Source organism: Xiphophorus couchianus, chromosome 13, assembly GCF_001444195.1.
Source record: "Xiphophorus couchianus chromosome 13, X_couchianus-1.0, whole genome shotgun sequence".
Classification (NCBI taxonomy): Eukaryota; Metazoa; Chordata; class Actinopteri; order Cyprinodontiformes; family Poeciliidae; genus Xiphophorus; species Xiphophorus couchianus.
Genome location: NC_040240.1, coordinates 20,132,254 through 20,145,304, shown reverse-complemented (window position 1 = coordinate 20,145,304; position 13,051 = coordinate 20,132,254). Strand labels below are relative to the sequence as shown.

The following is a 13,051-nucleotide window of genomic DNA, read 5'->3' as shown; positions in this document are numbered from 1 at the left end:
GTACATACAAAGTTGTATTTTTTTAACTTTACCTACTGGCTTCTCTGTGACATTGAGGATGATGACGAGGATGATGATGATGATGGCTGCCTGCAATTAAATATATTTCTTTTTTGTTTTCGAAGAATGCCTTTGTTTTGTCTTTGAGATTTCAAAGCGATGATAACCATACATAGTTTGCTTCATTTATTTATGAGCTCTCTATAGTTTTTGGACCACAGCGTAGCTCTGTAGTTTAGCGTTGGTCATTTTTTTGTTAAAAAAAATTTTATTTGTAAATAAGTTTGCTTTTTTTTTCAAACTAATGTTCATTTTATTATGTTCTTTTTTAATAAATTTTGTGACATTTAAAGCAACACAATATATGGCAAGATAATTTATTGGGAAAAAAATTCCTAATATAGATTGCATATATATTGAAATTTAATGTTGGTGGAGTTCCCCAGATTTTTATTTAATTAATGTTTATTATTTTTGAAATAGAAACAGGCCCACAGCATCACAGATCCTCTACCATACCTAACAGTGCTTTTCAACATATTTACCCATTATTTTAACCCATTGCCACTTTAATTTTTATGCCAATAATCTGATTATTGTGGTATTTGAGAATAGTCCCATATCAAAATCTGTGTTTATGTTTGTGATGATGGGACAGAAAAGGCTTTTTTCTACCATTAATCCCAAACAATCATTTGGTAAGTAAAGGTTTTCTAATAAACTGATCCTGAGAAGTTACAACAGCATGCTTATGAGTTTTATTTATTTTTTTAAAACTTCCTTACCACCATTGTCTCTGTGAGTGGTGGTAAGATAAAAATAGGTCCTCATCCAGCCTAGTGGCCAGTTGTCATGTCACATTTATAATACAGGGAAAAAGAAAGTCATGGATTACTAGGAGTTGCTCTTAGAAGTATCTATGAACTGATCAATTTTAAAAAAGGTATGTGTTAGAGGAAAAACCTCCATATACATTAGTTATAATGGGATTGTTAGGGGCACCAACTATTGAGCTACTCAGTAATGTGATAAAATATTTTCTTTTAAAAATATACATTTTGGATATTCCTACATTTGTTGTGATAGTATATTAATAAAATATATATTTAAAAAAACACATTCAGCAAAAATGTTGGTAAAAATTACATTAATATCATTTTAATCGATTGATTAGATCAACAACCCTGACAAATTTAAAAATGTCACCCGCATCCAATACTACAACTCCTCCGCCTTTTAAGCCATCCAGAGAGAGGATTATTATACCGATGATCGTGATTGGCGTCTCTGTCGACCAATCAGAAGCGAGGACAACAGGGACGGCCAACCCCGTTCTTTCGGTGGGCGAGGCTGTAGTGGAGGGGGCAGGGCGCAAGTTATCATGGAGGATCAGTAGGCAACTTGCGGCCAGCAGAGAAGGGCAGCTACCCGTCTGATCCCCGGGACTTTTCTCAACTGCTCAGTGCTCGGTTCTAAACAACCACACGTCACAGTTAAACATGGATATGAAGAAGAGGATTACTTTAGAGCTGCGGAACCGAAGCCCAGCAGAGGTAAGCGACTTAGACTGTAATAAGGTAGTAATTGTCCGTGATGCGCGTCCGGAGCCCGGACCTTGCTTCTCGCCTTTCAGCACTTACTTACTCCCTTTATTGAGTTCGAGCGGGCTAATCGCATGCTAAACTATATTTATCGCCGCGCTGACAGTATGAGTTAGAGCCCAGCTCGTTATAGTTGTTTGAGGCATATGTGGAGCATCTTACGGGGTTCCTCGGTCGTACCGCCCCCCTGCTCTCCGACAAAATTCCGTCTCTCACTCCGGCTCAACGGTCGATACACGCTGCTAATTCCTTCAACTTGTTCGGCTTTAACTTTTTTCATCGTATCTGCTCCTCGGGGAAACTCCTCTTTAAAATGATAATATTATTTGTGTTCAATCGGTTTTTCCTGGAGTACGGTGTGGGTAAACAACAACTCATCTGATGTCCGTTACAGACTCGCTCGTCCTTTCTGAGCGGACATTTTTAAGTCGCCGCCGCTTTAAACTTCGACGACATTGTCTTACAGCAGACTTTCTTTCAACAGGTCTGGTTACGCCACGCAATGTGCACTTTAATTCACAGTCAAATTGTTGTGTTTTCGTGTGTTTTTAAAAAAAAAACAAATTGCGGTGGTTTTGGTCCGACCCAGCTCGCTGGCGCGCAAAGGTCGGTCACAGGCTGCGCGGCGGAGCGGTAACGCGTTACCGACCTGCCGCTACAGAAAGCGGATTAGCTTTCGTGTCGAGCGGAAATTTCGACGACGACGGCGAAAATGTCGAGTCGGTGACCTACAGAAACTGGTTAAAACAAGGTGGCGTTACACCGCGGTAACGTGGCCACCAGGTAACCGGGAGGTTCGGCGACGGAGTAAGGACGACGTAACGGAACAAGATGGCGTTACACCTGAGCCGTTAAGAGTACAAGAAATTAGATTACTGTGTGCTCTCGAGGAGCTACGTGAAAGCTGTGAGCGCAGATATTGGTGTGCCCGGTTGTGTCGACTGTTCCCATAAACCGGGTCTTTAAAGCTGCATGCGTGTGTGTGTGTGACTGTGCGTGTGTGTGAGTGTGTATTATATAACCAGCAGCTCAGGTTAAATAATACTCCCAAGTTAATTTACTTGAACAGATGAAACGCTGCGGTCATGTTTTATAAATTGGGGGAAGCCGGCAGATGGTTAATGCAGAGAAACCTCCACCTCCTCCTCCTCTTCCTGCAGCACTGCATGCAGATTACAGCGGGTTAAACCCTGCACACTCACAGCGCAGATGATGATGGAGCTGCAGGCTGATGCTCCGCTCAGGCTCTTACGTTATATAAGGCTTGGAAGACCAAAGGACTCTGGGAAATAAAACCAGCTACTAGTCAGAGTAAAACCAGTAGTCTGACCAATACAACAGGAACTACATTGGCCCATTTATTTTGTTATTTATTTACGGTATACACAGGTTTAGTTAAAGCTGCAGTATGTAACTTTCATAAAAATGTTTCTTTCTTACATATTTGTTAAGACTACCATGTTATGAGAGTATAATATGAGACAGATAATCAGTGAACAGATTGATCTCCTTCACATCATCTGAAGAAATGCACCTCTCCCAACCAAAAACAACCAATCAGAGCCAGGAGGAGGGTCTTAGCGCTGTCAATCAAGCTCATGTACTGCTAAGTGTGCTAAAGGGGGAGAAACAACTTACCATTACAGGAAAAGTGTTAATCCACTGTCATTGGTGGCCATGCTAACTGGTCTGAGCATTCACTACATAGGAGGAGCAGCAACACAGAGTGATTGACAGCGCTAAGACCCTCCTTTGATTGATTTGATTGGTTGTTTCTATGTGGCACTGGGACAAGGCTAGATTTTTCACAGATTATTGCTCTTATCATGATATAGTGACAGTTTTGACAAATATGTAAAAATATATTTTTATAAAAGTTACATACTGCAGCTTTAATAGAGACCCAGATATTTAAACTCGTCCAATATATGAATTATAATTAAATATGTACTAATATAGTAAAACATAAGTAATAATATTATTAATAATTATATAACAAATATAAATGCAAAATATATAATTTTTAGATGTAAATACAGAATAAATAAATTCATTTATAAATAGAAATAAAACTTATTTATTTGTATAAATGTAAGGCCTGTGCCTTTTGTTATTGTTTTGTCTGTTTTCTGATCAATTAATTTTTCATTAATTAATTATTGTTTAATTTTGTCATGAATAAAAATGAACCGATTTAGTGTAGTAGTTTATAAATTAATGTGAATAAATGATCATTATTTATGTTGTTTTCTATGAGAATTTTCGCTCAATCTAAAACAAATTGTATAAAAACATTCTGATCCATTTGCAGTCATGAAAAAGTGGGATATTTCAGTTTCTGCTGTGTTTGGTGAACATAGTAATAATGATTTCTAATCGATGGGTTTGTCTTTGCTGTTTCAGATTGTGGAGCTGGTTGTGGACAACAGTCGGTCTGCTGATGGCGAGGTCGAAGGTCTGACGGACGAGTTCACAGAGCTGGAGTTTCTCAGCGTGGTCAACGTGGGTCTGAGCTCACTGGCGAAGCTGCCTTCACTGCCCAAACTACGGAAGGTAAGCCCACCTCACCTGTCACCTGAACCACAAACATTTGCACTCTGATGTTGAGATCTAAGTTTAAACTTCAGAGATTTAAATTCATATGTTTTTTCAGAGAATCAATATGCTAATAAAAATGCAGAATTAATTGAAATAGTTCAGAAATGTCTAATGGCGGCGGAGGTGGAATGAAGCGTTTTGTGTTTGTTTTTGTATTGAATAATACATGTAGTTCACCTGTTAGTCCACCAGGTGTCGCCATTGTGCTTGTCTCAGACCCAAAACTACACAATGAACTTTCAGATCACAGCAATAAGTAGTTTCTCCTTCACCTGTTTCACTGGTAATATGAATACAAACATAATTTGAGCAAAGATTAATACTTTTTATGGTTTTTCTTTAGTTTCAGCTATTTATCCAAGAAGGATTTGAAGGATTATGTGGCTGTTTTCAATCTTATTCTTCCATTGTTTGGTTTTCCTCTTAGATGAAGTCATCCGGACCGGTCTGTTGTTGTAATATTTTAGCTAAAAATTGTTCTTATCTGTGATTTTCAGCTCTATAAAACTCTGTTTCTGACTGTAGGCTCAAGCAGGAATGTCTACATGAAGTTATTTTTGTTCTCCTGAATATTAAACCAGTCATTTTCCTCTCAGTTGGAGCTGAGTGACAACAACTTATCGGGGTCTCTGGAGACTCTAGCACAGAAATGTCCCAACCTGACCTACCTCAACCTGAGCGGGAACAAGATTAAAGAGCTGAGCACGTTGGAGGCGCTGGTCAGTTACCTCGTTTAGTTTGGTTCGTTTTAGTTTATTATTATTAGGAGAGTCTTACTTTGTGACGTTTCCTTCAGCAAAACCTGAAGAGCCTGCAGAGTCTGGACCTGTTTAACTGTGAGATCACCTCTCTGGAGGACTACAGGGAGAGCGTGTTCGAGCTGCTGCCTCAGGTGACTTACCTGGACGGCTTCGACCAGGAGGACAACGAGGCGCCAGACTCTGAGGCCGACGACGAAGGTGAGAGGATGACCTCCGCCTGAGCCCGGTTTGATGGACCAAAACGACTCAGAACCACGGAAGAGGGCCAGGGCCACCAGAGCAGAAAAGAGATGTTAAAAAACTCTTACTTTAATCTCAGAACTCTGACCTTTTTCACAGAATTCTTATATTTTTCCCTGAATTTTGTCTTTTTCTCACAATTTTGACATTTTTACAGAATCCTGATTTTTAATCTCAGAATTTTAACTTTTTCTCACAATTTTGACTTTTTAAAATAACTTTGACTCTTCTCAGAATTTGTACTTTTTTCTCAGAATTCAGATTATAATTTTAGAATTGTTACTTTTTTGTCAGTATTTTGACTTTAAACTCAGAATTTTGGCTTTTTTCACAGAATTTAGATTTTTCTCTAAACTTTGCCTTTTGGGGAAAAGGCAAAGTTCAGAATTTTGACTTTTATCTCAGAATTTTAACTTTTTTGATAGTGATTTTGACTTTAGACTCCAAATTTGGCCTTTTTCTTAGAATTCTAACTTTAATCTCTTAAAACTCAAATCTACAAAACAAATTTGGGACCGGTTTTAAGAGTGGAAAAAGTGCCGGTTTGCAAATCCTATAACAAGGAAGAAACTATTATGTGATCATTTTTCATATCAAACTACATAATTGAAGAATGTTTGATTACTTGTTTGAATTTAGACTAAGGTTAACAGAATTAGAATGAGTTTAAAGTCAAAATCCATATAAAAATGTCAGATTTTGTTTTTGTTTTATTGTCCCTAATCCTCTAACTCAGCGGTCCTGGCCTGCTGCTTCGTGGGAATGTTTCTGTCTGCATGTGATCGAAAACGTTCGGTGTTGGTCTCTGCTTACAGACGAGGACGGTGAGGACCGGGCGGGGCCAACAGGCGACTACGGGGAGGAGGATGACGAAGAGGAGGATGAGGATGGCTCAGAGGGAAGAGAGGTGGGGCTGAGCTTTCAGGTGAACCAGGCCAATCAGGTGGGCAACTCGCCTCTGAAACCTCAGGATTCATAGCAGCCTCCTCCCTTCATCCCTCCCATCCCATCATGCAGCAGAGAACAGAATCCTGCATCAGAGCTGCTGCTGGTTCTGTTAGACCCGGTCCAGTTAGACGGACTCACCTCAGGCATAGTGTTGTTGTGGACCAAGTTCAGCACCAGAACAACCACCACTGACGGTCCACACTGCAAAAACACAAAATAATTTTTGATCTAGTTTCTAGTTCAAATATCTTATTACGCTTTAAATAAATTAAAACTAAATTGCAAAGAACTTTTCAGCAAAATATATGAGCTTGTTTTAAGTCAATAATAAGTTCTAGTTCATCTGGAAGATTATTTCACTTATAATATGAGAAAAATGTCTTGGTTCGCTCTGAGCGATAAATCCATTTGATCAATTGATCGAAGATTTAATGTTTGGAAAATATCGATTTTTTTTCACCAATCGACTCCTTCGGTTCCGTAGTACAGAGTGATGTCAGCTCGCCCAGGGCGGCGGCCATTTTGTTTTAAAGTTTCTATTTAACTTTGAGTTCAGGTGAACTCTGCAATAAACTATAATTACTTTATTGTGGAAATAAAGTCATAATATTGCAAGAATACCGTTTTAGGGCAATAGAGTTGAAATAATGAGGGAATTAATTGTTAATGTTATCAAAATAAAGTCAAAATTTTAGGAGAATGAAGAAATAATTTTATGAGAACTCCAACACAAAAATTAAAAAGATTAATTATAATGAGGAATGTTGAGAGTCGTGTGAAGTTACACTTTGGAGTAATTTTTACAAATAAGGAAATACTTCACTTTTTAATACATCATAATCAAATTATTATCAGTAGCAGGGCTTTAAGCCCTGCGACAGACTGGCGACCTGTCCGGGGTGTACCCCGCCTCTCGCCCGGAACGTAGCTGGAGATGGGCACCAGCAACCCTCCCGACCCCATTAGGGACAAGGGTGAACGGAAAATGGATGGATGGATGGATGGCAGGGCTTTAAAACAAATGAGAAACCACCTGGGCTCATCTGGTCATGTCTGACCAAGATGACTCTATCAGAGCTTTTCTCATTAAAACAACTTTATTCTGGTAAAACTGAATCTTTATTCTGCTAATACAACAGAAACTTTATTCTGGCCCTAATTCTTTGCTGTCCAACTCACAGAAGGAATGACTGAAACAAAATCCACTTTTTTAAAGTATTTTCTGCCATTTGTGATTTCTTTCTAGAAAAGAAAATGAGAAAAAAGTTGATTAAAATCAGATCTGGGATGAAAAAATCTGAGATGTTATTTTTAAGCTACATCGCTTTAGTTTACTTATATCAATCTTCCAGTGGGACTAGTATTTTTTAAATCAATTATAAGGAATTATTGACTTGAAACAAGCTCCTATTTCTTGCTGAAAAGTTACTTGTAAGTCAGTTTTGTCTTATTTAAAGTGTATTAATATTTGCACCAGAATAAAGACCATAAGTACTTGGTAGTATTTTGTGTTTTTGCAGTGCGTTTTGAAGTTTTTTAACTCGGGAAGCTTCACCTCCAGAGTTGGTCTGATGGTTGTTGACTCGGTCTCCATGTTGTCCTGACAAATAGACAAAGAGCCTCATTAGTGTCGTCCAACCAGAAACATCTAACGCTTTTCACGTTTTCAACGTCACTTTAAAGTTTTTAAATTTCTCTCCATCTCTTTTTTGTGTCTGCTCTTCGTTTCAGGAAGATTACGAGGATGAGGATGACTATGCAGAGGAGGAAGGTGAGGATCCTGCAGCTGGTTCAAGTTGAAACTTTTATTATTTTTACTAGAATTGTAAGTGATGGAGACGAAGTGGAAGGATAGTTCTCAGTTTTCCTTTTCAAAAACTGAAACTTCTTCATTCATCTTCATGAAAAAGCTCAAACTGAGTCAGACTAAATGGAGAGTTTTCAAGGTTTTTCCAAAACATAAACTAGGGCTGCAACTAATAGTTATTTTAGTTATTAGTTATTCAGGTATTCTGGCAATTAAGCAATCAATCAGATAAAAAAATTGGCTCATTCTGCATCTTTTTCATTTGAATCTTTCTAAAAGAAATACATTAAGACAGGCAATTAAACAAATAATTCAATTCCTTTTTAAATAATAAATAAACATTTTATTGGCTAAAATGGAATAGTATAGCATTCCTTTAGTGAATTTGAACCAGGTGAATATAAAAAATGCCATCTGAGGAGTTCTGGGTAAAACATTAACAGGCAGATAGTTGTTTTGTTTTTTTATCTTAAATGTAAAATGTATATATTGTTTGTTCATTTTTGACATAATTACTGCTCTGAAAATGTTGTTCTTTAAGTAAATGGCTTCCTTCGAATCTGTATACTTCAGTTAATTATTAATCAATTATTAAATTAGTTTATGATTATTTCAGTAATCGATTAATCGTTTCAGTCCTGATGTGGGGTACACCACGGCTCTTTTTGGGCCCCCTTTTTTTTGCTATTTTACCTATGACAGTTTTTTTTATTAATTTAAATGCAAAATGTATATATTTTTTCTCAATTTTGGCTTAATTGTTCTGGCTTTAACTGTATTGTTCTTTCAGAAAATGACCTCAATTGAGTTTGTATGCTCCAGTTAACGTTTAATTGATTACTAAATTAGTGGATGATTATTTCAGTAGTCGACTAATCGTGATTAAACCAATTAATCGTTTCAGCCCTATTCACACTGTGACGAAACATGATCAAATCTTAGTTGTGTGAATACTTTTTAAAGGCCCTATATGTCCTGTCTCTGCAGAGGAGCAGCAGGACATCAACTAAATAAGTTGATGAATATTTCAATAATTGATTAATCACGATTAATCGTCTCAGCCCTAGTTGTAATGTGACACAACATGATGAAATCTTTATGGTGTGAATACTTTTTAAGGCTCTGTGTGTTCTGACTCTGCAGAGGAGCAGCCGGGCGCTCAGGGACAGAAGAGGAAGAGAGACGTAGACGATGAAGGCGACGACGACGACGATGACGAGGACAACTAGTCGTCCATCCGGCCGTCGTCTGCGTGTCGTCCCACCCCTTCTGGACCTAACCTCCACCAAGCAGCAGCCGCGGCGCCGCGACCCGAGATAGTTGGTTTCAGTTTGTTAGAGTCACTTGTTTTTTTAGATGAAATTATATTTAAAGAGGAAGAGATTTGATGTGAACTTTACCTGTTGGTTCCAGCTGAAGACTCCACACGTTTCCCTTTAACAAAAAAAAAAAGAAAAGAAAGCCTGCTTCAGGGTCAAATCCAGTGTTCGTCCACAACCAGAACCCCCTGATCCAAAGGCGCCGCTGGGCAGCTGACGTTCTGCTTTCTTTCCTCAGGCTGCTGCAGCTCCTGCCAATGTCAATCTCCAAGCACAGAAACCCGCTAAACACGCCTCTCGCAAATCTTCAGGGAAAACCTTTTAAACCAAGAGCCGATCGTTCCCAAATTCAGATAATATGAGAGATTCCTGTCCACATCCGTAACTCCAGGTTGTTTTATTACAGAGCTGCTCAAAAAACCCTCTGAAAACAGAAACCCAGCTTGAATCCTTCAGGAAATGTATTTCTACTAAAATAATCTTACATAGCAAAGACACTAAATCTTTCCAAGTACTTTTAGTCGAGTTTCTAGTTCAAATGTCTTAGTACACTAAAAATAAGAAATAACTAACTTACAAGCAACTTCTCAGCAAAATATAGGAGCTTGTTCAAGTCATTAATTCCTTAATATTGATTTTTAAAAAGTACTAATTCCACTGGCACTGTGCGTTACCTAGCAACCCCAGCCAAGCCCAGCCCATCGCCTAGCAACCCAGTTCTAGTTCCTGGCAAATTATTTCACTTAAAACAGGACATTTAATTCAGTTCAATTAAAATATATTTTATGGATCCCAAAGGGAAATTAAATGTTTTTTATTTTAATGTTTTAATTTTTTCCATATTTCAAGTGAAATAATCTGCCAACTGAACTTTTTCACCGATATTAAGGAAATATTTACTTAAAACAAGCTCATATTTCTTGCTGAAAAGTTACGTGTAAGTTAGTTTTATTATATTTCAAGTGCACTAGAAGCTAGGCCAAATATACGGGAACTAAACGCTGCTTTCTATTGGAATAATTTAGTATTTTAATAAAAATCCACTATATTTATTCATATCTCTGTCTGATTGGAAACTATGAATTACTGGTTTATTTTCAAACCTCTAAATCATGAGTGTCCAAACTTTTTGTCACAACAAAATTAAGTGCAGGCCAAATATCATTTTAAAAAACTATAATCACCAAAAATGTGATTTTTTTTTTTAACGTACTCAACAATAAAGTAATCACTATCTAATTTAATTAAACAAATAAAGTAATCTGAATTTTTTTATAGGAACAGGATAGCAGCTTAAATTGTTTTTGTATGTTTTCCTTGTCATTTTTAAAACTTATTAATTTATTTGGTAGGGACAATGCACAGTAATTAACATTTTTTGTAAACTTTGCCAGAATTATCCTTCATCCATCAGCCCTCTAAAAACAAACAGAGGTCATACAAAACAATGTTAAAATAACTAAACAACACACATTTTGTCAATAAATACAATCAGTAAATACAAGACAATTACAACACAATTATTATTTAAAAATTATAAGAAATAATTCAAATGAAATTAATTTAAGTAAATTAATAAAAAGCATCCATTAGCTAATTATTTTATGCTTTACTGAAGAAAACAAAAAATATTTCATCTGTTCTTAGCGATAAAAACAGGATGTAGGTCAGTCTTCGTTTGAAAACACTTACTGTTAAGTGAAATTTAGAGTACAAGTGAATGAGTAGATGTGGTTCTGGTTACCATGACAACATGTTTTTAAGTAGATTTTAATTCAAAAGCCATAGGATTGTCCTAATTTATTTAATTAATTCTTTAATTGTGATCAGGGTTGGGCCGCAAACAATCTATTCCAGGGGCCACAAACGGCCCCCGGACTCCACTTTGAACTCCCTTACTCTAGATTATGTCTAAATCTTTGCAATTTTCCTGTTTCAAATGATCCAGCAGCAACAAAACTCACAGAAAATCTTTTAAAAACTTACCAGCTGAGTGGTGCTGCAGCTGGATCCCCGTCAGAACCTCGGAGCCCTTCAGGGAAGCCATGTTTGTCAGGGCAGAACCACGTAGATCCAGCCATGTCCGCTCCTCTCCTGGTAGTGATAGGAAGACCTGCCGCTCCTCAGGTCCACACAAGCAGACCCTGTCGTTTCGGTGTGTGTTTGACTCGTTGTACGTCGTTTTTTGTGATAGAATGGAAGGAAATCTTAGATTTGTGGGTTTTCTTTGATTTGAGTGTTTTATTGTTTTCTTAATGTGTTTTTTTTCTTCTTCTTGGTTTATGTTGTTTTGAATCAGCAGCTGTTAATATTTTTAAAGTGAGCGGCTTGTTTGTTTTTTTAACTGTCAGATCACCATGATGTCACAGCTCAGGCTCCGCCCACTTCCGGTTCTCATGCTCAGATTTTAATATCCTTGACTCCTTTCCTCGCCTCCTCAGGCTCTCTTTGTTGTAATCAGAAGGGGGCGCTGTGGAGCAACAAAGTGTCAAACCAACATAATTACCATTACAAGTCTGAAAAAAAAAATGATTTCCAGATTTTATTTTCTGTTAAATCTTTTAAATGTTCCTTCCTTGTGTCATTCACTTTCTCTCTCCTTGTTTTACTCCTCTGTTTTCTGTCTTTCTTGGTTCCTGCTTCTCTTTCTTCCTTATTTCCTTCACTGTTTTCTTCCATGTCTTCTTGTGTTTTTCCTTTCTTTTCACCTCCTCTCTTGCTTCCTTCCCATATCCAACCGATCCTTCCTTATTCCCTTCCCTTCATCCTTTTTCCTCCCATATATCCTTTCTTCTTTACATCTTACATTTATTTTGCCCTTCCTTCCTTCTTTTCTCGTTTCCTTTCTTGCTTTTTAAAAGTTTATTTTCTTTGTTTAGATGCTTTTCTCTTTCTGTTCTTTAGTCTTTTTCCTTGTTCCTACTTTTCCTTGCTCACTTATTTCCTTCTTTCTCTCTGTCCTTATTTTGTCTCTACACTGTAAAAACACAAAATCTCACCAAGTATTTTTAGTATAGTCGATATAAACAAAACTAACTTTTCAGCTAAATTTATGAGCTTGTTTAAAGTCAATAATTTCTTAATATTGATTTAAAACAATACTAGTTCCACTGGAAGATTATTTCACTAAAAATGTGTTGTTATAAGTTAAATAATCTGCCAGTGGATCTATTTGTTTTTAAATTAACATTAAGCTATTAATAACTTTTAAAAGTTTATATTTCTTGCTGAAAGGTTACATATAAATAGTTTTTTTCTTATTTCAACTGTACTAATATATCTGCATTAGAAGCACTAAGGTTTTCTGTTTTTGCAGTGTAGTTTGTTCCTGCAGATTTTGAATTTAATCCTGACCTTGGTTGTAAACATTTGCAGTAAACACAACGTGATTTATTGTTTCTTTAAAAACTCAAGCTTAGCTAATTTAGGGAGAAGTGATGGAAGTGCAGGAAGCCTGAATTAACAAAGGGAGACATCTTTGTTTTTCTAGAGCTGACATTTTAAACCAACTTAGGCTCAACCTGCTGTTTGACTTTCTGTCTGTCTGTCATTTTGTTATTTTTATGATCTATGGCAGATCAGCATTAACAATGTTCATTAAAATCTATTTATTTTGACTTCAGGGTTTGTTTGCCTCCTCTTTTATTATTATTCTATGTTTTAATTTCCTTAAATGAGGAATATTTCAGTCAGGAAGCAACAGAAAGGAGACGCCATCTGTTGGACCTGTTGAGGTAAAAACATTTTGATAAACATTTGTAGCTAATTTTCCACATG

General features: G+C 36.9%; 1 protein-coding gene across 4 annotated transcripts; it reads left to right on the top strand.

Annotated features, from left to right (window-relative positions):
* Positions 1–1,356: 1,356 nt before the first annotated feature.
* On the top strand, positions 1,357–9,745 carry anp32e (acidic (leucine-rich) nuclear phosphoprotein 32 family, member E). Of its 4 annotated transcripts, none has more exons than XM_028036979.1 (7): positions 1,357–1,553; positions 4,005–4,154; positions 4,796–4,918; positions 4,996–5,158; positions 6,016–6,143; positions 7,880–7,919; positions 8,943–8,980. In XM_028036979.1, the coding sequence occupies exons 1-7, from the start codon at positions 1,500–1,502 to the stop codon at positions 8,963–8,965; spliced, it is 681 nt and encodes a 226-aa protein (XP_027892780.1). In that variant the 5' UTR covers positions 1,357–1,499; the 3' UTR covers positions 8,966–8,980. The 4 variants fall into 4 exon arrangements, with proteins under 4 accessions (XP_027892780.1, XP_027892778.1, XP_027892781.1 ...); XM_028036977.1 differs by lacking the exon at positions 8,943–8,980 and adding an exon at positions 9,099–9,745 and having other exon boundaries at positions 1,358–1,553; XM_028036980.1 differs by having other exon boundaries at positions 1,358–1,553; positions 6,016–6,107.
* Positions 9,746–13,051: the final 3,306 nt, after the last annotated feature.